The sequence below is a fragment of the Equus asinus genome, chromosome 1 (assembly GCF_041296235.1).
Source record: "Equus asinus isolate D_3611 breed Donkey chromosome 1, EquAss-T2T_v2, whole genome shotgun sequence".
Classification (NCBI taxonomy): domain Eukaryota; kingdom Metazoa; phylum Chordata; class Mammalia; order Perissodactyla; family Equidae; genus Equus; species Equus asinus.
In genome coordinates, this window is record NC_091790.1 from 122,279,570 (window position 1) to 122,307,337 (window position 27,768).

Below are 27,768 nucleotides of genomic sequence, written 5' to 3' on the forward strand. Positions count from 1 at the left end.
TTCTAATTTTAAATCATTCTCATATGGTTTTTAGAACCACAATTTTATTTCTTATGTCAGTGGAACCCATAAAAACCCATGGTAATTACTATGTATGTATGGGACAATATCCCGCACGATGGCAATCATCAGGATTGGCTCCTTCCCCAAGCTGGAGAGATACTGGAAGCTGTCTCTGGTTGAGTGAACATCAAAGCCATATGCTGGTTGGCCATAAAACTTCTTTAGAGACATATCTGTGATTTTCCAATTGCTATTCTAGAAAAGGTTTTACTCCCACCTTGACTTCTAAATTTTCAAACGCCTCCACCTCTGAAAAACATTTTTCAACGACTGTCAGAGTGAGGAGAACAGGGTAAGCAGCTGCTTCAGTTTAGGAAAGCTATCAGAGGCTTCCAGCCCCAGGTGTTTCTAAATATTGCGGGGGGGGGGGGGGGAGGGCAGCCCTCGATTTTATAAACACAGCCAGCAAGGTAAGGCTTCCTATCTTTCTTCTTTAAAATAAAAGCCTCAGTACCAACTACTACTTTTCAATCAGTTCCCAGGATTCATCTCAGAGCCTCTCCCAGCTGAAGGCTTAAAAAGGCTTTTTGGTGTGTTTGTTAGGGAAGTACAATAAGATCGTTTTGGAGACCCTGCGTCTTCTTCCTAATACTTCTTCATTTAATACTAAAGTTATCAGCCTTTGGTCAATTTCAGAGTCCTTCTGCCACTCCTTCCACGGCTTCCACGGTGGGCCGCCAGGGACGCATCAAAAGCCACGATCTCTGAGTTAACTCTCTCCGGGCAGATCCAGGGGAGGAGGTTGAGGCCCAGGCCAGCGCCTTCCGGGCTGGGGCGGCCCCTGGACCAGCCCCTCCCGCCCCTCTGCGCTCCGACCCCGGGCTTCCACCAGCCGGCTCAGCGCCGTTTCAGGCTGACCTCCAACCGCCTGGGCTCCGGGCGGCTCCCCGGGGCCAGCAGGGGGCGGCCGGGCTCCGCGGCGCCGCCACCAGGAGGGCGGCCGGGCGGGGAGGCGCCCGCGTGCCGGCCGGCCCTCCCGGAGGCAGGCGGGGCGGGGAGCGGCCTCGGCGCGGTCCTCCCCGGCCCTGTCCCCGCCCCGCGCGGGCGGCGGGCGGCGAGCGGCGGCCGGTTCCGGGTCCTGTGACCGGTCAGGCGGTGTCGCCGGCGCGGCGCGGGGGACGGCGGCCGCGGGGTCCGAGGGCGCGCTGGGCGGGGGCCCCGGCGCGGAGCCAGGGCTCGGCCGACAGCGGCGGCCGGCGCGAGGGGCCGGGGCGCATGGCGGGCGGCGGCGCCGGGGAGCCGGGCCGGGGGGCGGCCGCGGGGCCCGAGACCCGCGAGCACCTCTTCAAGGTGCTGGTCATCGGCGAGCTCGGCGTGGGCAAGACCAGCATCATCAAGCGCTATGTGCACCAGCTCTTCTCCCAGCACTACCGGGCCACCATCGGGGTGGACTTCGCCCTCAAGGTCCTCAACTGGGACAACAGGACGCTGGTGCGCCTGCAGCTGTGGGACATCGCGGGTAAGCGGGCGACCGCCGGGAAGGGGGCGTCCCAGGTGTCCCAGCCGTCGGGAGAGAGCCCGGGGCGGCTGGGCACCCCTCCGTCTCCTTTCCTTCCTTCCGTCTGCTCTGCCTGAACTCGCCTGCCTGTGTGCGTTTGGAAGAAAGAGACTGAACGAAATAGGGAGAGGGCAGGGGACGTGGTCGGGTGGACTCCAGTGGGATCCGGACAGTGGAACGGGCAGTGGGAGTGGAAGAACTTAAAAAGCAAGACAATCAAATGCATAAATAAATAACCCTGGTTAGATGCCTCTGCGAAGTCTCCAGAAAGCCCTCTTATTTTTAAGAGATGGAAAGGAGGCCCTCTTCCAGCGCTCTCTCGCCTGACAGGCGGTGAGAAAGGCATGGGGGCTTTTCCAGAAGTTTTAACTCTGAATGCTAACAAGCTTATCATACACCAGGAAGAGTTAGAGGGAGGAAGCGCTCCTCTCCCTCACCTTTAACATTTCACAGATGAGAACTGAAGTTGAGTGTTTGAATAACTTACCTAAAGTTACACTCCTAGTCAGTGACACAACCAGGCCTGATAGAAAGCAGGTTCCTTTTCAGAATGTTTTTCGTCACCCACATTGGATCTGAGACCCTTCTTTGTGGGGGAAACTCCATTCTTCAAATACTATGCTCTCATTCTAAATCAGGCCACCCAGGTAAAGATTTGGGAAAGCTTCTCTTGAAAACTTATTGCCCCTTCCTCTCTCTGTAAACCAACCCCTGGCCCCACTTGTGGTCCCTTCTTCCCGAAAGATACTGTTTCCCTGCCATTGGCTTTCAATTGTCAATTTGGAGCATAATATTCCTCTTTGAGGGGGTACGTATTCTTCTTGTTTTAATTTATGAAAACTTGAACTCTGGCTGATGCAGTGGGTGGGATGTGGGCATTTAAAAAGATGTTAACTTCTGGAAAGTTTAAATCTGGAAGTGGTACCAAAAGTTACCCTGTTCAGTTATTATCCGTGTTAAGAAGGTCGGTCTGCAATAGAGCATTTAGATGCGAGCATGTTCAGGGCTGGAGTGACAGACCATCCTTCATCCTACAGATGCATCAACCGAAGATATGGTCACCAGCTGGAAGCAGAGTGGGAGGGGACACAAGTCTGGCTGTTGGGTAGCGCTCTTTTCATCAACAGCTCATTACATGTGAAAGCACCTATTAAAAAATTATAACCTATATACTCATTTATTTAAGAGCAGACTTCTCGACCTCAGATATGAGAATAAATTTATGTACGTCAATCCCTCAGAGAAAGGGTATAATCAGCCTTGGGCTCAACTGTTTTTTTTTTTTTTTGGTTACGGAAAACAAAAGTTCGTTTGAAAAGTCATCTTTTGAAGCCAGAGGCTTCTTTCAAAACACTTCCTTCTGTTTCGCAGAACACTTAGAACAGTAGGGTTGCTTCTTGACAAAGTCCTGGGCTCTAAAGGTTCCTTTACCATGTGGTTGTCCTTCTCCAGGAAGCTTCAGTGTAGCCGTGGGTTTCCATGAAGATGATTTTAAACCCCTGCCTGGGGCGTTGTTGATTTTGCCGTATTCTTCGTATAAAATAATGTGGAATTTAGCTCTTACATTGTGATTGGGTCCCACTTCAGGCAGGTAAATGAGTAAGCATAACTAGATTTTTATGGCACAGTTGTGTCTTTAAGCTTCAAGGAAAAATGCTTCCATTTGGACACTTGGGAAAGCAAATCATGAATAAGAGTCTTCCTCCTGGGTATCACCTCTTCTCTTTTTATCGTTCAAAAGACCTGTGCAGCCAGGAAGGGGACATGTTGAGTCTTTACCATACCCTGGTGTATATCTGCTTGGATGGGATGTCCTTGCACTTTTGCCTAAATTCAAAGCTTGAACTTTGCAAGGAAGGAAAGCAGAACCTTAAGATCTCCCAAAGGGATCGTTAGATGGATGTTAGATGCCATTCAGCAAGTACACACCAGCAGTTAACAAGATTAGAGGTAAAGTTATGAGGTTACTGGAACTTATTAGGCTCATCTTATAAATAATGTTTTCGGAGACGGGGTCTCATTATGTAAAGAAATTGAGAGACCACTTGGCTTTAACTTAAAGTTTGGGACCTCCATCGTTAACTATGTTTGGTTTGAATATTTGAACTTCTAGTGAATCTAGCTCATACCATTTGAATTAAGTAGGAATGAGGTAATGAAGGCAAACTGAAGGCCACTCCAGAAAAGTTCCCCCGCGGCTGAACATATTTGCCTTATGTAGTAACAAAGTTGAATCAAATTTAATTCTCAAAGGACAGAAACATTTCTTGATTGCAAAACAGTGGGTGGAGCCAGCCACTTAATAGGACTAATGTAAGGTGTGGTGTTATTACTAGTTAATTTTTTTTGTTGTTACTTTAGAGATGGGAATGGTAAAGAAATTATGTGGACTCTGTATACTTGAAGATGTGTCATACTTTGGCAAGTGGGACAGGCATGAGCTGTCCAAATGTTTTCTGTAAATGTCGCCAAGCAGTTTAAGCTAAACTCTTCAAGTTTAGAACCATAGTGTCTCTTGGGTACAGGCCTTACGAGTCCTTTCTCATTCTATCAAATGAATGTAGCTTTAAAATACAGATGCTTTTACTGCAATTTTTGTGTTAAGTGATTGCTGTCTCTTAGTTCATACCTGCTTTGAGACTGCTTCTCAAAACATAACTTGAAGTCTGATAAAATTTTAAAGATAGTTTAATAAATGCATACTAAATTAAGATGTAGCGAGAGATGTCTATGACCTTCCTTTTAATGCATGTTATAGGTGAAGTAATATTTGGCTTATTTCCTGTTGTAAGCTTTTTAGCTGCTATAGAATTTTCCAGGTAGGTTGAATGGCTGGTCTAAGCCAAATCTTAAAAAAAAAAAGTTTGTCCATTTAGATATCATTTAATCTTGATGAATTCATTGAAGTGATTTGTTTTTGTAGGGAGGCAAAATTTTACCTCTACCCTCTTAGAGTTTTCAGCTGGGTCTGAGAATTAAATAGATGCAAGACAGATGAACAGGAGAAAAGCATACAAATTTATTTAATATAAGTTTTATGTGACAAGGGAGCCCTCATAAGGCAAATGAAAACCCAAAGAAGTGGCCATTTTTTTTGCAATTGAACAAAGAGAGGCAATTGTGGAAAAATAAGTAAACTATATGAGGAGGCTAAAGGAAGATGAGAGTTGTTTTAACGAGGTTTGTTTGTACAGAGTTCTCTCAGCTCCGACTCCCCATCTCTGCTGGGTGAGAATGTTTCCTTCCTCCCATGTACAGAGAACATCTTTCACATGGAAGTTTTATCTGTGCTTTCTGGAAAAAAAGAGGGGAGAATGCCCTTCCTTCACCTCCTGCTTTCAAAGTGCCTTTAGTTCAAAGTAATCCTTAAAGTGACATTTTTAAGGGTGGCATATTCTGCTACCCTTCACTTTTTAGGATCAAAATTTCTTTATAAAAATCTGAGCAACAATCCTTTGGACCAGAGAAAAAATCAAGTGATCTGCTCTGAAGTTCATGTAAATGTTATTCACCAAAGCATAAAATCCATGCTTAGAAGACATTATAAATGATATAAACTATACTTAGATTGACTTTTTATTTTTTTGATTCCCATCCTAAATTAGAATGTTACTGCTGATTTCCTTGTTCCATCTTGCACATTGTCAATTACCATACCTAGCAGTCTCTTCTTGTCTTTCATAGCTCTCCTCTGACCCTTGATGAGCAAGAATCTGGAATATGACCTCTGATGCTTTTTTGACCTTCAAAGTATGTGTCAGTCAGGGATTATTATTATTCAAGTTTCTTCTAAAGATCAAGAAGCAGTGCTTGGAGGAATTAGTCTATGTAGTTATTTGTAGTCTGTCTTAAACACTGAATACTATGATAACTTTCCTAGTGCTTATTGGTAGCCAGTTACTTAACTCATTTAAAGGATTTTTTCAATCTTTATTACATATAACTCTTGTACAGTCTTGCCATCCTCGGTCTTATTCAGGCTCAACTACTGTGCTGAATTACAAGCAAAGCCTACTGTCCCATGTTACATCTTTAAATCTTCCTCAGTTTGAGTCCTGAGACAGCTTTGGGTGCCTCAGTCTGGACTGTGCATTCACAATTGCCCGGGCAGGATGGCCAGCTTAACGGCGTTTTTATGTTACCGCACATGGAAATTGCCCTGATAATGATATGCCCATTGCCATTCCTTTTTTTGAATATGTTAACATTTTTAGTTGCCTCCATGAGCCCATGTAAGCTGAAAGATGCTGAGGTTAACCATATAGACAATGGTGCATTGATAAGAAATATTAAAACTTGACTTTCCTCCCAGCCGTTTGCCTGATCATTCTACCGTTTGAGTTGAATTACAGACATTTAGAGATCCCATAGTCTAAATATAGAGAGGTGTAGTAACTTAGCCAAGAAAACACAACCACTGGCACTGTCTCATGACTCTGGATATCAAAACAATAAGCTTTTAAGAGTATAGCAGAGTTTTGGTTCACTGATGTCAAAACAGTAGCATTAACTCTTGTCTAAATTTTCAAATATTCTGATCATCCCTATATTAGAGCTTATGACTCATATTTTATACCCATTGTAGTAATTACCATCTCTTTATGTTATCAATCCAGAATCTCCCATTATTATGCTCCTCTTAATTATGAAGCATGGTGCTTCCAAGATAGACACTTTTAGGTTGGCTCCATCATTTTTTTGTGTATTCTGAAAGACTTTTTCCAAACTGTGGACTTTTCTGGAGATAAGACAGCCGTTTTATTGGTATCTGGTTGCAGAGCACACCCCAGAAAAGCAAGGTCATAATTACAGTTGTTTGCCTGGTCTACTCTGTGATCTCACTAATTAAGCCTGTCAGCCGTGCATTATTCCAGAGATGCAGAGTTGTTTTCAAATATATTTCAGGAGAAATTTTATACATCATGTATATGTTATCCTGACCTTCCAATTTTATTAAGCTTTTGATATGGAAATTTCAGTGATTCTTATTCTATTTTAAAATGTGCCCAGGATTTTGCTTTCATGCGGGTATGAAGAGGCCAATCTGTCAGATGATTGCCATTGAAACGACAGTTACAGTTCCCAGAAGGAGGGAGCCCATGCAGGGTCACATGGGGAAGCAGTAGGGTGGGTCAGGAGGCAGAAGGAACAAGAGGAGAGCACAGGCTGGAGCCTTATTATGTTTTTTGCACGAAGGAATGGGTGAGAAAGGAGAGGCAAGCTGAGCAAGCTTAGAATTGGATAGCTTGAAAGATGTCGGTGGGTCCTGGGCTACAGGCATGGTCCCTGGTTGTCCAGTACCAATGGGGTGTTTTAGATCACCCTATGTCAGGAGAATCACCCTAAATCAGGGCACCCTATGTTTAGGAGAATAGTGTCCTGGACTGCAGGAGCCTGGTTAAGGAGGCACGTGAAGGTTTGGACCGGGGATTGGTTGCTTTGCGTATCAAAGATGTGCTCTCAGCAAGTTGCTGTCTCTAGGAATTAGCTAACCCTGGGAGAGGCAGTCCCTCCCCTGGTCTGCAAGGCCTCAAGATGTCAAAGTATCCTAAAATAGAGAAAACAAAAAAACATGCTTAATACGTTTCCTAGGCACTTAGTAAAATAGACTGAGAGATGAGAGAAAGTGTTCTGCCAAAGAGGAAAACTTTGAAGGCCTTACGTTTGTAGCTCAGGAATAGCACATCCTTGAAATAGTGTGGATTTCACACTTAATCAACACTTTAATAGAGAGTGGGCTAAGTGACAAGTTTAAGTTGTTTTACGGTTGTAGAGACCTTTTCCTGGACAAAAAAACGCAGACATAGAAATGTGTGGAGATTTCTGGAGGGTAAGATAAAAGATCAGGAAAAGGGTGCTTTAGAATTCCATTCAGTTATATTTTCAGAAGAGCTTTTTGCACTTTTTACAGTTGAGGAGCTGGGAAAATATAATTTCTTCATTCTTTTGAGAGAGACGAACCACATAAAAATAAATAGAGAGCGGGCATTTAGTTTAAGGATCTCTATAAGTCTTTCTAACTGACAGATGACCTTGCATTCTCTTCTTCCCTGTTCTTTTCTCTCACTTCTATCCAGATATGTCCCTTAAGCATCTTCTGCAGTAACTTTTTATTGCTTTTTGAAATGAGGCTAAATATGTTGGGGCTTTTTAGTCTGATTATATGGAACCTCTTCCATCAGACTCGCCTGAGGTACTTAAAATGCGGATTCTTTGGCATGAACTGTATTAGTAGATTTGGCCTCATCTGATAAATGTCCCCATATGTCATGCTCTAACAAGAGACAAGTTAATTCTCTCACGTAATGAGTCTGTGGTTGGGCAGGCCAAGGCTGGTGAGCAGAACCATAAGGTCTTCATGGACCAAAGCTGACGTTTCACCACTAAGCTGTTCCTTGCCCGTGTTGTTTGTCTTTGTGGTCCAATCCAATGGGCATGTCTTGCTGCAAGGGCAGCTAGGAAATCTAGAACTTTTGTTTTTAATTGGACACATTGCTTCGGCAAATAAAATTATGCAAAGGCATGTTGGAGTAGACAACCAGGAATCCCCCATTCTTATCAAAGCAGAATTCCTAGAGGTAGGACCTGGAAATTTGCAATTTACCGAGCACTGTGGGTGATCTGATTGTACTAAAGTAGGGAGCGGCTGTTCTGTCCTTGGCTTTGCTGCACCTGCCAATAGACCCATCCTCTCACCGCACTCCAGGCGTCCCCACTTTCTGGGACAAACCTGCTGTCCCCAGGCTCCCTCACGCTCACCTTCCATGACTCTAAGTTCCCTTCTGGTTCCACATCACCGCCTCCCCGTCTGTGTGGCTATCCCAAGAGCCTCACTTGGAGGGAAGTATGTGGGGACATGAGCATTATGACTTTGGACACAAATCAAAAAGATTTGATTTTACTCCTTTGGTTAAAGTCAGCTGTTTTTTTTGACCGTCACCACAGGAGATGTAAATAGCTGTGTAGACAGACCTTACAGAGTGACCTAAGTACCACAAAAGCCTGGCTGTCTCAAGTTAGCAAAAAGAAAATTCCAGAGTCTGAATTGGCATGTGTCTGGGAATAGGTAATTTTGAGGACTGCTTAGTCGTATCACTGCTACCATCTCAGAGAAGTTTATTTTCCTTTAAGTTTAGGTATTTTTTAAATTTTTTCAGTATTTAGTTTGTTACGTGTTTGCTTGACAAACAGATTTAATCTCAATCCTAAAAGGTGGTGGTATGAGTAAAAACGATGCTTTGTACGTGATTTAAATAACAACTGTGCCTGTCTTTCCCTATAATGCTTATTTTTCCAGGTGAAAATATATTTCCAAATGTAAGTATAGAATCCCAGAGTTGGAAGCTTTTGGTCACTGACCTTCTCATAATAATGGTTAACATTAATTAAAAGTTGTCTTCTAGTCACTGTCATTCACTTTACTTTTATTCTCATTTATAATTACATTAATTTGGAGAAATGGGATTTATTCCCAAGTTACAGTTGAGTAAACTTACATTCAGAAAGGTTAAGGGATTGGCCCAGAGTTTATACATCTATAGCTTGTCGAGTTAGGGCATGGATCCAAATATTTCTGACTGCAGAGGTTTAACTGTTAATGCTATTGCCTCCCTCTCATGTATGATAAACAGGAAAACCAGATGATTGAATGGAATTGCGTAAAATCGTGTGACTCCTTTTGCTTTCTTAGCAGTACAGTGTTAAACTATGAAACTGAATGCTAGTCAAATCCAAACTCAGGTGGTGCTAATTTGATGCGTTATCTTTTAAATCTATTTTATCTGAGGATAGTACGCCCACTCATTTTTTGGAAAATTGTGCAAGCTGACGGGCAAAAACTTAGACAATTAGCAAGACAGTCTGTTTTAGTTACATTGCTTTATCGGTTAGTATTATGGTGGTTCTTTAATGTAAGAAATTGTTTTATTTCTAAAATGCCTATAATTTTAGCATGTTAAAGGGTAATGCTGGGGCAAGTTTATCATGGCTTGATAAAGTACGTATAATGAGTCTTTAAATTAATGCCCTAAAAATAGCAAAGTGTGTGTGGCTACAAATTGTAGCTTCTTGCATATAAAACCCAAGACCCATTATGTCATCACATTATTACTGATATTGAGTTAAAAAAATTTTTAATGGATAATTATCCTCTTAGAACCAATGACTCAACTTAAAATATATTTTGACTGGGTCTTGAACTATCAGCCACACAAGCTTGTTAGGAGTGCCTCAGCTGTGAAATGCACAGTGAGATTTAAGGATTTTGTTTTAAAGGACTTTCCGTGCACTGGCTAAAATCTATACATTTTCACCAAATCACCGGGAGTAAGAATATGTAGCTCAGTGGTTCTCAGTGGGTGGAAACGGTAAGTGTTTATACTTGGGAAACTAAGCACCAATTGTCATTGCTTTGATTTATTTTTCAGTGGGAAATTTACATTTTGAGTTTCAAACAAAATTGAGACATTTAATGCCACAACTAGTAGGACCCACGACTAAAATATACAACTATTTACTGGGGGGATTTGGGGAGATAAAGCAGAAAAAAAAAAGAGAGACATTTAGATGATTTATCAAATGGGGGCATGAACATAAAATATTGAGACAACCATTAAAAAGCTAACCAAAAGCAGTGATTAAAATCATAAGAGAAAGTGTCTCTGGCCTGTGTTTCTGATAACAGTACAGAATGCAGTACTTTCCATTTCAAATACGAGGGGAAATACTTTCCTTTTGAAAATCTGCATTAGTTATAAAGAGATAAGGCAAACTATTCTGTGGTTTTCTTTTCCTTAATTGGAATACATGTTCTTGGAAATACATTAATTATATTGTCTCAACTCCTTTTCGAAGTAATTAGTGTTGAATACTCACAAATATTAGATAAGCATTTTAATCCTTCTGCCAACGTTATGTACCTTAATGTTCTTCCATTTGGGTCTGTAGGAAGTCCTGCTGCTTTAAATATCTTTAGAGCCTAGATGACTAGAACTCGGGTCTTTTTCTCCTTTCTCATTGCCAAGATGCCAAGTTATAATAAAAGTTCCCTCTTCTAGAGAAGGAAATAACACATCTTCTTAGAGGATAGAACATTTTACAGTCATTTGGAATATGCTGGCGATATGCCCACAGCAATATGGATGAGAAAGTCTCGCTCTAGAATCCAGGTAAACTAATGCATTCAGCAGTGGGGCATCTTCCCTTAGCTGCCAGGTAGAGCACTGGCGGGGGTAGAGAAGGGGTTTACCTTTTTTAATAGGGCTGTGCTATCTGTAAGTCACTCCGAGGCTGATGATACTGCCCTGGATCTCTTTGAAAGCACAAGGACATATGGAGCAATGTGTACTCTGGAAGATACTCGGCTAACAGATCGGACAGCACGTTAGATGACAGGTCAACCTAGGAAATTGGAGTAATTACATCTCCCTGGGACTTTGTTTTCTTATCTATAAAATAAGAGAGGTTGGACTAGATGATCTTGGGTGTCTTCTTCTGGTTACAATATTGTCCATTTAAGTATTTTGACAGGAAAGTCTGAAAATGGCCCCCGCCCCTGCGGTAAGAAATAGCCGTCACATTGATCAAAGAGGATGGTGTTGCTTGGAGTTCTTCCACCTGCCTGAATTTCTCCTTCTATGGACCCAGTAAGAGGAAGATTCCCCCAGGTTCTCCTGAATTTCCATTTTGCTGTTAGCCTAAACTCCACACACACGTGCACACACATACATACACGCCCACATGTACCCACAGCCCGAAACAAATGCAGCTGTCTTTGTATGTAATCACTGCGGACTTTCTCCTCTACCCAGTCCACTCCTTTCCTGGGACCCAACCCAGGGGCATTCAGCCTGGCAGGAATTTCCTACATTTTAGTGATGTGTTTGTGGAAAGTAGAATTCCAGAGTAATAAAGATTTCTTGGATTGAGATTGGCTGCCTCCCTCAGAGATTATACTTTATACTTCTTGTCTAAAATTTTAATAAAATGTGTAAGATTCTGTAGAATTCAAATGCAATTCTAGCTTAAATGTGAAAGTGTTTCCCATTAGTTTGATTCTTAGCCCTTTTTTAAACCTCAGAAGCGCTGACTCCTGATGTGCTGTGAAAGGGGAGGTAGAAGGATGCATAATTCTCACGGGGGTGACTCAGAACACGCTTGAGAAATTGCATCTAGAAGTTCCACGTGAAGCCGTTTAATCCACTCATGGGAGCGTGGCTCTGGCTAGGCTGACTGCCCATGGCCGTGTGCCTTGCTACGTCCACCCTGAAGGTCACAGTGTGGAAATAAAGGAATAAAGACAGTTTATGAAGATACTGCATTTTCAGGACTAGTTAGCATTTGAATGGCATCTTTTGGTAATGTCTTTCAGAAAGACTAAAAAGATTAGTTTGTATACCTCAGTAAATAGCTTCCCCTTGTTTGATACCATAATATGCTCTTCATATCTCTGATCGCACCTAACACATTGTGGTATCAGTTTATATATTTCCTCAGACTGTAAGCTCCTTAGGAGAGGGAATCATATTGTTATTTCATTATTTGTACCCCTATCCAGCACCATGTACAGAACTTGGTCCGTGGAAGGAACCTAAAACCTATTTTTTAGGAGAGATCAGATCTGAATATGAGGTAAAACGAGATTTGGGAGTTGTATCAGGCAGGAAAGTCTAGGTTATGTTGTGGTTCCGGGGACATTAAAAGTCTCTGTGGTTTAAAATCATTATTCCCCAACTCTTTCTACGTGACCATAGTAGGAGGCAGAGGTGAGGTGGGGGTGGCGTCTGAGTGCAGTTTTTCCTTGGAGCCACCTGAAGACCCGGGCTCACAGAGACTGTACCATCTTAGGACGCGGTCATCTCGGAATTCGGGTTCAGGCCTTGCTGCAGCAGGAGAACACTGGCAGCTAAGGGATTCTGCTTGGAAGCGACACTTCTGTTCACATTTCACGGACCAAGAGTAGTCTCGTGGCCACTCCTAATTTAGCAAGAACAGAAAAATGTGATCCTCTATGCATTTCAAAGTGAAGGATAACGGACTATTCATGAGCATTAGTTTTGTTTTCCACTGGAGTTTTTTGTTTTGTACAATAATGAGGGAATGGCTAAAACTACCCAGGGAGAAAGCATAACAAAGATACAGGATGCAACTCTTCTTCTAGTAGCAAAAGTAAATTAAGTTTAACAAGAGAAGAGCTTAACATTTGTACGTATTTAAACCTTCAGCCCAGTGGCATAGTGGTTAAGTTTGTACACTTCGCTTCAGCGGCCTGGGGTTTGCAGGTTCGGATCCTGGGCACAGACCCAGCGCCACTCATCAAGCCACGCTGTGGTGACATCCCACATAAAATAGAGGAAGAATGGCACAGCTATTAGCTCAGTGACAGTCTTCCTCACAACAAAAAGAAAAAAAAGTAACCTTTGAAACCACTTAGTTAAATCTAGGTTTCACCTTATTTATGTGTTTGGAGAACAACTCTTTATTATGTGTCAAAATTATTTTAAATGAATCCATCTTGTCTTTCTCCACTTCCTAATTAAATTTAGTGTGTTTTAGAAATTTTTGTTTCTTACTTGTTTTTACCAGTTCAGGAGTATCTCTGAAGCACTAACAGGTCACTTCAGGATTTTTTTTTCCCCCAAAGATTTGCCTTGAGCTAACATCTTTGTCAGTCTTCCTCTTTTCTTCCCCCTCCCCAAAGCCCCAGGGCATGGTTGTATATCATAGTTGTAAGTCCTTCTACTTCTTCTATGAGAGCCACTGCCACAGCGTGGCACCTGGCAGCTGGGTGGTGTGGTTCCATGACCGGGAAGCAAACCTGGGCTGCCAAAGTGGTGAAAGCGCCAAACTTTAACCACTAGGCCGTCAGGGCTGGCTCCAGAATTTTTAAAAAAGAGATTACAACCTCAGTAAAATAGGAAGTATGTTTTACTATTCTTTTTGGACAATAAGCGATTTTCCTAAATGCATGGGCTTTGGCCTTTTCATGCTGGATTATTTACATTTGATCCCCATTGCTGTCTGGACTCGATGATTGCAGAATCTTTAGAAAATCATTTCGACATTAAGGTTATAACACATCTAATCGAACACAAACTTAAACTTCAAATTGAGAGCTGGAAGGGTCTTCGATACTCCCTAAAGATGTCAAAGACGGTTGGCTCGGTTAGGCAGAGAAAGCTCCTGGCCTGAGGTTCCTTGACTGTTGGGTGTTTGGTGTTTGCTTCTCTAGCACCGTTGTACTTTCCTCAAGTTCATTTTCTTCTGCAAACTTTTCACCACTACAAGTTTCAGCACATGACTAGCTGATAGTCTAAGGCCTTGCCATGTTTATTGGCACCATTTTGAAAAGGATTCTCAGGCTTTCATTATGCAATACATTTATGGAGCACTTACTAATACTCCTAGCTAACATTTATTCAGTGCTTGCTGTGGACCTGGAATTTTACACGTTTTGAATTTGAAGTACAACCTACATACACAGACCTTAAGTATATGCCTTCGTGCATGCCACTTCCATTTCAAGTTATGGACTATTTCTAACCCCCAGAACAGGAATTGTCAAACTTTCTGTTAAGATCCTGATAGCAATTATTTTTAGGTTTTGTTGGCCATTTACTCTCTGTTGCAACTACGGAACTCTGCGGTTGTAGAATGAAAGCAGACAGAGATGACACATCAATGAATGAGAGGGACTATATGCCAATAAAACTTTATTTAGCTGGATTTGGCCATGAGCTGTAGTTTGCCAAACTCTGCCCTAAAAGGCTCCCAGATAGGAATTTTACATATAACCCTCCCAGTGATCATCTGAGGTAGATAGTATTTTTTTATAGCTTTATTGCAGTATAGTTGACGTACAATAAAATGTACAATCTAGTAAGTTTTGACATATGTATACACTTGTGAAACATCGCTATAATCAAGAGTGCAAACATTTCCATCACCTCAAAGATATTTCCTTTCGCCCCTTTGTAATCCATCTGCCTGCCATGCCCAAGGCAGTCATTGATCTGCTTTCTCTTACTAGATCGCTATAGTTTTCATTTTTTAGAATTTGACATAAATGAACTCATAGAGTCTTGCTCATTCGCCCTCTGGTCTGGCTACTTTCACTCAGCATAGTTATTTTGAGATTCATCTATGTTGTTACTTTTATCCATAGGTTGTTTCTTCCTTCTACTGTTAAGTTGTGTTCTATTGTGTGGATATACCATAGTTTGTTCTTTACTATGTGGATAGACATTTGGGTTGCTTCCAGGTTTTGACATTTAAAAGCAAATCAGCCATAAGCATTTGTGAACATGACTTTGTATGAATATGCGCTTTCATTTTGTTTGGGGAAATACCTAGGAGTGGAATGCATTGGTCGTATAGTAGATGTATGTTTAAGTTTTTAAGAAACTACCAAATTGTTTCCCAAAGTGGTTGTACTATTTTAAATTCTTATTCTCACCAGCAGTGTATGAGAGCTCCAGTTGCTCCACATTCTCACCGATACTTGGTATAGTCAAACTTTTTAATTTTAGTCATTCTTGTGGGCATGAAGGGGCAGCTCATTGTGGTTTAAATTTGTATTTCCTTAATAATTAATGATGTTGAGCATCTTTTCTTCTTATTTGTCATTGTATGTTCTTTGATAAAGTGTCTGTTCCAATCTTTTTGCTTGCTTTTTTATTTGGATTTTTTATCTTTTTACTTTGAAGTTTTGAGAGTTCTTTATATGTGCTGGGTAAAAGTCCTTTCTCAGATATAGGATTTGCATTTTTTCTCCCAGTTTGTACCTTTTCTTTTCATTTGCTTAACAGTGTAATTGACGCTATGATGAGTTGCCATATTGTGTGGTTGTTAGAAAGCACACTCTCATGTTGAGACTGTAAGGGAGTTTTCAATCCTAGCTTTGGAACCTAAAGAAAATTAATTGATATTTCTAAACCACAAGGTCCTTCTCAAAAATTCCTTGTCATACACATTTCTGGTTTTCGTATGCTTTGCTAGGAAGTTTATATGAGTCTAAATTTGAATATGATTTAGTATAATTGGTGGAAATATTTTTAGGGATTTATAAATGATTCAGTAAACAAAGCAACAGTCACGGAAGCTTGAGAGCGCTTTCTAACTTGTGGATTTCTGTACTTTTACTGACTTGGGACCCTATCCTCTCTTCTAAGTCACAGGGATAGTCCAAAGGAATGCTTTCTTATAACTATGCAATAATCGTGTAATCTGGACTATCTGAATGAAGCTAATTTCCCTTGTTGCCGTAGTCATTTCATATTTAATAATTAAAATTCATAAAAATGGAAGTCGTTGGTAGTGTGTGCTCTCTAGTTAAAATTGGAGTTGGAACCACTTGATTGCATCTACCTAGTCTTTTTGCAGAATAGTGATACTGATTTTGAACAGTTGGCATATCCTCTGTGATTATTAAATGTATGTTTATGGAAAATTGTATGATGTTAACTTTTTACAAATGTCAGCACTGTGACCAAATAAACTGTATACTTGGCTGATCAGATTCACATTACCAATAAAATATGAGTATGATAGTGGGGTTTCATATGTGACCATTTGTTATAATAAAATTCAGACCCCTGGGGGCCAACCCAGTGGTGTAGTAGTTAACTTCGTGTGCTACACTTTGGTGACCAGGGGTTCACGACTTTGGATCCTGGGGGCAGACCTACACACCACTCATCAAACCACACTGTGGTAGCATCCCCCATAAAATAGAGGAAGATTGGCACAGATGTTAGCTCAGTGACAATCCTCCTCAAGCAAAAAGTGGAAGATTGACAACAGATGTTAGCTCAGGGACAAGCTTCCTCACCAAAAGAAAAAAAATTCAGACCTCTGGACTATCATAATATAGCTTCAGATAAGCCTACATGAGGAGTTGTCACAAAACAAATGAACTTTAAGTTTATCCACTTAAGCTTGACTGTTGTATTCTTCCATTATTCCATTAAGCAACATCTAAAATTGTATGATGGCATAGTAGAATTTGGAAAAGAAAGCATATTAATTTGGGGGTAGCTCTTCGTTTGTGACTCTTAATAAAATGTAGACAAAGCATGTGTTTCATCATGTGTTTTAGTAGGAAAGTGTCCTAATGTTTTTATCACTGGTCAGAGAGTTATAAATCTTAGATTTGTCTTGATTGCCAGTCATCTTTCCTTAGCACTCTAGTGGGCAACTTGACAGACTGAAGATGCAAGATTTAGAAGTCAAGGCAACTGCAAGATAGCTCAGAATGGCTGGCATCATATTTCTGTAGCACGTGGGAGTCAGAAGACTCAGGTTCAAGTCCACTCTTCCTTAGTTGGTGCTGTGTGCTCCTGGCAAAGCAGCTCTGTGTTTTCCTGTCTGTCAGATGAAGATAAGGGTCCTTCCTGTGTCAAAGAGTGGTATGATGTCAGATAGTAAGAGAATGCTTTGCAAAGTCCTATGCGGTGTGTTAAGCAGTAGATTTTTTCCCAAAGTATATAAAATGTTGAATTATTTTAAAACTGCAGTGATATTTGAAGAATTCTGTAACTGATCATTCTTTTCATAACACAACCAGTTGTGCCACTTTTTGTTCTAAAATAGTAGGTTTGCATATGTCTGCCTCAGAGGAGAGGAGTCTTCATATTGAGTGGAGAGCGAGTATAGGCTAGAGATGGGAAGGAAAAAAAACATGAGCTCTTTATGTCGTGTCTAGTCCTAATCTTTTTGACTAGCGTTTTACCCACTATGCTTATCTGCTTCCTGCAAGTTTCATTTTCTTCTATTCTTGTCTCTTCTTCCCTCCACTCCCAGTTTCCTTTTTTCTGTTAATACTTCTTTTCTCTTAGACCAAGGCGGGTGGAGGAGGAAAATGGTAGCTTTTAAGAACTGTAGCTTTAAGTACTGTCATCTTGATGTTTATGGAGAATGTGTTGTACATGCACAGAACATGGAACTAGTTAAATATGTACTCAGACCATGTGATCAGCCCCTTCTGCAGTGTGGGTTGTAGTTCTGGGCATATGTCCTTAATACTACCAGTATCTGTTGTTATGGAATGAGAGATATGTGTTTATAACATTATTCTTGGGTTCAGAGGGGTTATATCGAAGTATAGACTCTGTCTGAATTATGGGTTTTTCATCTCTTATTATATTTATTTCTAGGGCAGGAGCGTTTTGGCAACATGACCCGAGTATACTACAAAGAAGCTGTCGGGGCTTTCGTAGTGTTTGATATATCAAGAGGTTCCACGTTTGAGGCAGTCTTAAAATGGAAGAGCGATCTGGATAGCAAAGTCCATCTTCCAAATGGCAGCCCTATTCCTGCTGTCCTCTTAGCTAACAAATGTGACCAGAAAAAGGAAGGTGGCCAGAACCCTCCCCAGATGGACCAGTTCTGCAAAGAACATGGCTTCACTGGATGGTTTGAAACCTCTGCAAAGGTGAGAACGGCTCTGCTGTTGACTTGTTAATCTGAGCTGTAACTATTCGGTGTATAGATGGGTCTGTGTGCCTGGTCCTTGGAAGCCTAGTGTGGGTGTGTTTTAGCTTCTTTCAGTCAGCAGCAGGAAGGCTTCCAAAACTGGTTAGTGGAGAGGTGAATAGAAGGGTAGATTTTACATTAAAATAAAAATGAGCTATGATTTAGAGCAAAGGACAGTGACATTTTCTGTGAATTTGAGTCTTTAAATGAAGCATTTCTCATGCAACTGGAGTTTATGGGGAACGAAGTGTGTTGACAGGCACAAGCATTTTTGGTTTTTACAAAAGGCTTACCGAGCTATAGACACATAGATGCGCCTTGTGAAGATACCGGGTGTGTGCAGGACTAACAAAGGTGTTGTAAAGGTCAGAGAGAAGTTGTAGTCAGATGATGTTTGAGGAGTTTCATCTTAACTGTGTGTGACGGAATTTGAACAAGAGGAAGAGGTGTCAACATTTGTGACATGCTTCTTCATGAATAGTAGAGTGGGAAATTTTTCTCTCATTCATTTTAGGAAGCTGGGTAAAATGTTTTTTGCAGAAAAAGAAAAATTTAAGTTGACTGTTGAAGAATCCTAACAGTTTAGATATACAAGAAGAAAAAAGTGAAAATTACAAGCACAGAATTTTGAGGGCGAAGGGTACTTCTTTATGTGCATTGAAAGTTTCACCTTAGAGATCAGATGACAATCAGACTTATGTAAGAATGACGAAAGGTTTGAGAACTGTGGTGACAAACGCGAAACTATAATTTTTTTTCCTCTAAAGTTTGCCACCTGGGCTAACAACTGTTGCCAATCTTTTTTCTTCTTTTTCTCCCCAAATCCCCCAGTACATAGTTGTATATTTTAATTGTGAATGCTTCTAGTTGTGGCACGTGGGACGCCACCTCAACATGGCCTAACGAGCAGTGCCACGTCTGTGCCCAGGATCCGAACCAGTGAAACCCTGGGCCGCCGAAGCAGAGCGTGCAAACTTAACCACTCGGCCATGGGGCCAGCCCCTCAAAACTATAAATTTGGTATAATCTTAACACAGGTCCAGCTTTTAGGATGCCTTCTGTGAATTTCTTGTATATATTTTGAGAAAGTATTGTTCTTCCAAATCACCCACTTACTACTTTTAGCTTACCAGAAACCCACCCAAAAAGTGGAAGGTTATTTGGTGCCACTGATGATCAGGATAATGAAAGCAAAGCTATGAGAGACCGCACAAAAAAACTACTTGGGAAATACTGAGTGATGATGGAATGATTGGAAAAAATAGTGTCTGCTGGAGGCAGAAGTGTTTACTCCTAAGCTAAAGGCAATTTGTTTGAATAAACATATTCCACCATCTTCAAATTTAGTTTTATAAATGAAAGTAGAGGTGGAAAAGAGATGAAGCCCAGAGGTGCTGCACCAGCACTTAGACAAGAGGGGAGAGATCACAGAGGAAAGGCTTCTTATAGGAACTTATTGTGGAAGCCATGCCGCCTGCTGTGTGTGTGTCAGGTGATTTATGTTACTTCCTGTCTTTGCTGGAAAAAAATTAGTAGGTATGTGTAGATGTTCATTAGAGCATGAAATCTGGTGGAAGAGATGTATGTATTACAGATAAAATTTCCTCTTTAGGTTTTATTTGAGTTAATCATTTAGGTAAGAAATCCAAATTTGTCCCCAGAATCGAGAGGAAAGAGTCGTAAACGATAGTATCATGTGAGCTGTAGCTTGAGACTGCGTAAGTCTCCAGTTTTGTTAAATTTATGAACGGGGTTACATGTAGAAGTAAGGAGGAAACATTGGCTAAGAGTAAAAGTTTCAGGTATGCTGTGCTTTCCTGTGAATGTATTAGAAGCACCATCTGCAGAATTTCCTTAGTAATAAACCAAGATGTTCCAAGAGAATAACAGTAATATAAAATTCAGGTTAGACATTTTAGTCAAGGCTTAAAGTACTGCCTAAGTGTCACCAAAACCTATACTTCTGAGCTGACCAGCAGCTTCTTTCAAATCTGATTTTTGCTTGAATTCCAGCCATCTGAATTCCAATAGGAATGTAGCTGAAACACAGTTTTGATTGCATGAATTTTATCTTTTTACTCTTATAGCAAATAATAGATTTCTAATAGGAAAAAGTGTGACTAATTACACTATAATATGGAAATTTCTGTCCCTAATCGATTGCTACTAAATGCGTTTAGAGAACATTATAATTATTTATATAATGGGGATGGTGGGGGCTGAATGATATTTGGACATTCAAAGATCGATACTGTAATTAAAGTGAACACTTACCTTGAGAGTAGAGGCAAAAAGCTTGTGCTGATGCGGGAAAAAATGCCTGAATAAATAGCACAGGGCTCACTCACAAAGTGATGGAGACATGTCACAAAGCCACAGGAGCCTACTTACAGTAGCTCCAAAATCTAAGACCATTTGAGCAACAAAGTAAATAATATTGTAATGGATTTAATTCATAGGATAAAATAATAGCTCATGATATGAATAAACAAATGAATAAATAAATGGGAGAGAGGTGAAGGCCCTTCCTAACAGTAGAATTCCAACCAATAAAAGTAGAAGGAATGATGGAAGTAGAAAGTCACCATTGAATACCACAGTAATAATGGTTTTAGGGAGAATTAATTGAAGCTAAAATGCTAAAATGAGTGGGGAAAAAATATGGTGAAAAACAGGATATTTACATATTTGTACTTGCCAAATGCAAAGCGAAAAACAGTAACTTTTTGGGAGAGAAGCCTCGCAGACCTGACTTTAAGCAAATGTGCCTCCTCGTACACTGAGGGCAAATCACTTAATGTCGTATTCCTGCCAAAAATGCATAATTTGAATTTAATGATAAGGAAACATCAAACAGACCCAAACTGAGGGATGGTCTCTGGCCAGTACTCGCCCGGAGTGTCAAAGTCATGAAAGACAAGGAGACTGAGGAACTGTCCCAGATTAAGGGAGACTGCTGAGATGGGACCACGAAATCCAGCTGCTCACCTGCATCAGCAACAGGACCCTGAGACGGTTGGTGAAATGTGAATAGAGTTTAGAGATTAATGCTGATGCAGTGACGTTATCTAATTTCCTGGTTTTGATAATTGTGCTCTAGTTATCTCAGATGTTGATGATTGAGGAATATGGGTGAAGATAGGAAGAATTTTTTACTATTTTTGCAATGTTTTTGTACATGTGAAATTATTGAAAAATGAAATGTTAAATACTCATTGTGTATTTAATGACAACTTATAAATCAGTCACACACATGTAATAGCTACTGATTCCTTAGGCTATCCTTAGTGGACATCACACCAACAATGTTGTTCCAGACTAATTTATACATGACAACTAAAAGTCATAATTACTCAGAGATGGGGGAGCAACATGTTGTATTTATCATATTTGATGTGGCCTGAGCCCTTTGCCATTTCTCTTCACAATGTATCCTGGATACTTGAATTAGATGTTCAAGGGCAGAAATTTTTTCCTTTTAGTGCTTTCATTCATGTGCGTGGCAACCCAGAGCCGGGTGAAGATTCGTTTTCAACCACAGAGATAGTTCTTTAAACCTGAGTGGCAAAGTTTAAAACAGGAACAGCAGAAAGGATGGATCTGTGTAAAAAGAAGAGGGGTCCTTAGCCGCATTACTCGATAGCATTGAACTCAGGGAGCAAGCACTTCAGATGGAGCTGATCAATGCCCCCTCTGATGAAGTTCCCCAGTTCCCGTTAATGCTCTTAATGTTTTCTCCTAAGAATTAATCCTAAGACTTGGTCCTGTTTCTCATATTACAGGATAACATAAACATCGATGAAGCAGCCCGGTTCCTAGTGGAGAATATTCTTGAGAACTACCAAAGCTTTCCTAATGAAGAAAACGATGGAAGCAAAATTAAACTGGACCAGGAGACCCCGCCAGCAGCGAGCAAATCCCAGTGTTGCTGACATGACTCCTGCTTCCCTGGTGCGGAATGCAGCCTGACTCGATGCCTCAGTTTGGAGCCAATTCCTGAGAATGGATTAAAGGTGGCGGTTGTGCTGCTCTGTGAATCTTCCCAGGGCTGCGCTTTAAAATGAATACTCTGGTTATTTTTCAGATCATATAAATCTTTCGCCTTTTAAAAAATGACAGTGATGGCTCCCTTGGGAGCCCAGCTGAAACGGGGCATTTGGTGAAGTGGTCCTGCTGGTGGCTCCATACCTTAATGCAGAAACAAACACTGAGGCCTCCATTCTTGTTGCCATTGTATTCATGAGAATGTTTACATCCTTTTAAACATCTTTTTAAATGACGGTTCCTCAGGATTTGGTACAACTTCTAGGTTGTAGCCTTTAGTGAAAACACAGAGGTGTTAATAAAACTCACCTGCAGTCTTACAGTAATTTTATGAGTCTATTTTTGTCTCCATATTCCATCATCACTTTCGAGAAAGGCTTTTAGACTCTGTTAGCTGCAGAAGGCTCGAAGTTCCTGTTTAGCAATTTTTTTTCTATTCAAAACTTTAGCACCTCACGTAAAATTGTTATCCTTAGATATTATAATTTAACTAGTCCCTAGCTAGTGTGGCATGTGGTTATTCCACTCAAGCACATTCAAATTACCCTTCCTAATTACTCAAGGAGCACTGACACCACGCTAGTGTTCTGGATCTGGTTGCTACCAGTTGGAAATCATATAAATGAGCATTTGTTCTCTCTCTAGTCCTTTCTCTCTTCTTCCTGTGTGTTCACGGCTGTAACTGAGGTCCTCATTGATATTACTGTGCAGCTCTAACTGGAGCTGGTCTTTTCAAATCTGAGAGAGTTTATTTCAAAGCACATACAATTAAATGAGTTGCTACAGTATGCATCGTGAAAGAAAGTCATGTGTGGTTTTATATAAAGTTTTGGACACAAAGTGTAACACATGAGAAATTTAAGGCAGGCTCACAATCTTCGTATCACAGTTTCACCCAATTAAGGAAAAGAATAAATGTTTTGACTGAAACTTTTAGTTTGAATTAATATAGTTCTAGAACGTTAATATGGGGTAGACTTTTCTGCCTCAGGAAACTTTGTTCACTTTTTGCTCTTATTTTTCAGAGACTTAATGATATCGTGTGAAAGGTTCAACGTATCTTTTTCAAAGGAATTTTAAAGGTGTTTGTGACGTGATCCAAAGCTAATGTGAAATGAGGCATTGGCTAATTTTGTCTTATACGTTAAGTATCAACTTGGATAGGAAAAATCCGTGCATTTTTTGAGAACAGGACAAAAACTAGCAAGGAATTGCATTTGCTGTGACAGATGAGTTCTGGGAATAAATAGTAGTTGTCATGGGTCATAAAACCTAGCTGGTTCTTCTCCTTAAACCTAAGCCTTGGCTAGGAATCACAAATGTGTTTATATGTTACATACTGAAGTAAATAAACTCTTAAACTTCTCTGGACATGTGTTCTCTGTAGACTCAGGCTTTCTGAGTTGAAGGGGTAGAAAGAAGACCCTTACTTAGGTAATACTTATCATTTAATGTAACCCCTTTTAACTTGGTGACGACAATAATCCATAACCAATCTATAAATGAAAATTTGGGGTGAGTTTATTCTGAGGCAAATGTGAGGACCATATAGCCCGGGGGCCTTTTTTCCCCAAGGAAAGAAGGGCACCAAAGAAGTAGGGTGTTCAGAGTGGTTATATATCCTCAAAGAGCGTGCATCACATATGATTGAAATGTCCCTTTTACAGTAGTCACAAGACTGCTCTGTCGGCACAGCAATTGATGGACACAGCAGGAGACACGTCTGTTGTCTGGAGCTGGGCGGTCACAGGGTGGGCACAGCAATCAGTTCCTAGCCTGGGGAGAGATGCTCATCCTTAACGAAATGCCAATGTGGGGGAAGTTGCACTTTTAAAGCCATTTTTTCTTGTTTTGGGGACATAGCAAATGCTTAAATCAGACATACAAGGCATGCTGAATGGCCACGTCAGGCCCTTTTGCAAAAACAAGGTCAGGCCGAATTAGGTTTACACCAAATGACTTCCTCCTATACTCCAGTATAACCTATTGCTTGCCATTTATCTGTCAACTTTTTAAAAGTATTGCATTAAATCTCGCTTTCTAAGAAGCATGTGTCATACTCTAAAATTTTCCCTAGACAAGGTACAAAGTACAACTTCTTAACCTTTTTTTAATTCCGAAGTCCAGTAGTGTAAATATTATGAAATGTTGGTGCCAAAATCAAAATGTTGTAAAGCTTATTTTAGGTAGTCACTGAAAGAGACTGAAATTTGCTTGGAATCTTCTTTTTTTATATATTGACTTTCATTTTTATGGGAAATTCATTCTGTTTAAGTTGATTTAGCAGTGGATTCAAAATCAGGAAGGTTGTACTTTCTTTGCCCATCTTTACCATATTTGTTATCTTCTCTGAGGATCAGCACATGGTATCATAAATACTTGTTTCTCAGTAAACACTCAGGGTTCTGTGTGTCCATGTGACAGAGCTCATACTATGTATCATTTCGTACACATTTCCTATAGTTTTGCTTTCCTCCTAAATTCTCAGTACAATTTGTTTTTGTAACTTGAATGTAAAATTTGAATTTAGGATAAGCTATGTAAATGGTTAAAGAAAGAAGTGAATACTTTGGCTTCCTTATTCATTAATTGCTTAATGAAAATTCCTGAGCCTCACTTCAGACTTCCTAAATTCACTTTCTGGGGATGGGGCTCAGAAATCCACTTTCAAAACTATCCAGTAATGTTCATTTGGAAAACCCCCTATAGAAAATAGCAATAGTTAAAGTGTTTAGTTTGAAATCTATGGTATTAGACAAAACATGAACGTTCTTAAAATATAGCACTTTTATTTCCACTTATAAGTCACTGTTATTAAAAAGTCTGAACACCTTAAACAGTGGACAAGCAGTATAAATTTGCTTTTATCCACTGACGAAAATAGAAGCTTAAGGTTTCTGATAGGCTGGACGAACCTACAAGTATTGTTGATAAAACTGGCCAGCCATTTGGAAAAAGGAAGTTGTATCTGTATCGCACTTATCTGAGTTCCCCAAAATGATACAATCTGGAAATTAATAACTTAGATTTAAAAACAAGAAATAAAACTGCCAAAACTTAAGCATGTATGGAAAAAATTTTGACATTAGGCTAAAAAAAATCCTTTTTTAATCCCCAAATGCTTAAAGCCAAAGAGGGAAAAAATAGATATGTTTGGTTGCATCAGTATATCTTGTATAGCAAGACAATATAAGTAAAATTATAGCAAGCAACAGAGAAAAAATATTTGCAATCCATTTAGCTGGGTGAGGATTAATAAGGAGGATGAAAAGCTCTATAAGACAATGAGTAAAAATGGGCAAAGAATGTAAAACCAGCATTTTGCAGAAGAGGCAATTTGTGCATCAACTCTTAATAGCCAGGAAACCTAAAAAAAGTGTCATCAGATTCACAAAAAAAATATGAGTTTGATTGTATCCCTGATTTTGGTGACCATATAAGAAAACAGATATTCATAGTCTGTTGTTAACTAGATTTGCTTTGATAGATACTTCTAAGCTGCTCTCCCGCGTGACTGTGCTCTTTACACTCCTGGTCCATGTCTTGCCAAGAAGGGGAACTGCAGTTGTTGGGGAAATATAACTGAAAACAAAATCTCCTCCCAGCCCAGAAAACCTCTCTACAAAAGTAGAAGAGAAAGAAAGCAGTTTTATTATTGAATAAGCACGAAGCCAGAATGTGGTCATTGCAACAATGGTAATTGGTCACTGGGGTGACCATCTGTGTTAGCCTGTTGGCTTTATCCAAAGGAAAAGCAAACTTAAATCTTGATGGCAGGAGGTCGTTTTGTAAGTTGGTGTGAGGCTCCCCCCAAAGTCTGGCTCCTCCCCTTCCACAGAAACTAGGAGATAGGGGCTCTATGTCCCTTTATAATGACGTTTCAAAGAGATGGTCCCTGAGAAAGCTGGTGAGAGGCTCATTTAGCTTTAAAAAAGATTTACATACATATCAAAGAGCCATAGAAAGAACTTGCAAGTTTCCAAATATAAATACTCTCAGAAAAGGGGCAGGAGAGGGTCGGGACAGGGAGAGTCACTTCCCTTATTTTCAACAGGGAGAATTAAGTCTTGTTTTTCATTTGTATTTGTCCTTTCTGTCAACGCTGGGTAAACATTTGCCTACTCGTCCAAGGGAGAATATAGAGAAGCCTGTTCTCGGGAGCATGGCTTGGGGATACATGTGAAAAAAAAAGAATTGGCAATCTAAATGCTCATCTGTAGGGGCAAAATAAAATGGACAATTGCATACTCATACAAGGAGATACAGCAGTACAGTAACATTTCCATAAAAATACGTATTAAGAATTTAAAGGCTGTGTGAACCATTCAGAAAGATTAATGCCAAACTCCTGATTACAATTGCCTCAGGTAAGGGCTAGAATTGTGGATGCTGGTCACGGCCGACTTGAGCTTTTAAGATAATGTTTACATTTTTATGATACAGTTCGTTTTACGCCAGTCAGTATGTTTCCTACGCTATCACTGAAATGAACAGGAGCATTCCCATTTGCAACATAATACTTTAAAAAATAAAAGCTGCTTTGAATTAGCTTTACTTTTTTACGACAGTTAATAACATCACCTATGATTTTGCCCTTCTTGGATCTTTCATATACTAGTTTACTTGCTAAATCAGTTAACCTTCCTAAGAACAATAGCTGGAATTAGTCAACTCAGAGTTAAAAATGGACATCTGCATTTGCGTGGGGTGAATTTTTGTTGCTGCCCACTCTAGCCAGTGTTGAAGAATAGACAATCGTGTAATTTAAAGAAGAGGCTTTATATGCATGTGAAACCATATGAACTACCCATATCTTTCATACAGCACTTTGCTTTGAAAGATGAATACATGAAGCCGCCATTCTCCTTGTTTCTGATTCTCCAAGTAGTGTGAGTATGGTGGGAGGAGGAGGTGATATAAGCTAGAGTTACATATAAAATGCTGCTAGAACAATGTACATATCAGGAATTCAATCTACTGCCACCGAAAAGTCACCTGAATACCATCTGGTATGGTCCTACCAGGCCATTAGCATCTCCCAAATCAAACCCAGTGTCTTTCACTATTCTTCCTACTGTCAAACCTGCTCTAGAGGTTTAAGAATGTACATACTATAAGGTAAATAGGTTATGTATATGTTCACTCTAACATGTAGTGCTGTCTTATAGTAGTATGGTTATTTTGCTGATTTTTTTTGAACCACATTAAATTTATAGCTGCCATTTGCCTCCCTTTATGAAAACTTTGCTGTCGAGTCTTTAGTATGGCTTTAGTCATGCTGTGAAGTTGTGATCTGAGAGCGTACAGAACTTTAAAGAATACAGTGATTGCTTTAAGTGAAGTTTCATAATAACATTGGTTGAACTTGGCTTCAATTTCAATTCAACATACAGCTTCACTGTCTATCTGTAACCTAAAGAGGAAATTCTATGGATTTGTTTTCTTTTATTGATTACAAACTGATACTTGTTAGTGCCAAGTTGGTTCTGACTTCTAGCAACCCTGTGGACAGCAGAGCGGAACCCTGCCTGGTCTTTCTGCACCATCCGCTCCCCTTCCAGGGCTCTATCGGACAATGCTCTGCTGCTGTTCACAGGGTTTTCATGGCCATTTTTTTCAGGGGTGGCTGGCTGGGTGCTTCTTCCTAGTCTGTCTTAGTCTGGAAGCTCCGCTGAAACCTGTCCACCATGGGT

General features: G+C 40.4%; 1 protein-coding gene across 1 annotated transcript; it reads left to right on the plus strand.

The window, feature by feature from the left end:
* The first annotated feature begins 1,127 nt into the window (after nucleotides 1-1,127).
* RAB32 (RAB32, member RAS oncogene family) lies at nucleotides 1,128-23,440 on the plus strand. The gene is made up of 3 exons (XM_014850822.3): nucleotides 1,128-1,522; nucleotides 17,713-17,990; nucleotides 21,814-23,440. The coding sequence occupies exons 1-3, from the start codon at nucleotides 1,279-1,281 to the stop codon at nucleotides 21,961-21,963; spliced, it is 672 nt and encodes a 223-aa protein (XP_014706308.3). The 5' UTR covers nucleotides 1,128-1,278; the 3' UTR covers nucleotides 21,964-23,440.
* Nucleotides 23,441-27,768: the final 4,328 nt, after the last annotated feature.

Coding starts and splice junctions, on each gene's coding strand:
- RAB32 (XM_014850822.3), top strand. CDS start 1,279: ATGGCGGGCGGCGGCGCCGGGGAGCCGGGCCGGGGGGCGGCCGCGGGG. Junction 1,523..17,712: donor GCAGCTGTGGGACATCGCGG/GTAAGCGGGCGA, acceptor ATTTATTTCTAG/GGCAGGAGCGTTTTGGCAAC. Junction 17,991..21,813: donor GGTTTGAAACCTCTGCAAAG/GTGAGAACGGCT, acceptor CTCATATTACAG/GATAACATAAACATCGATGA.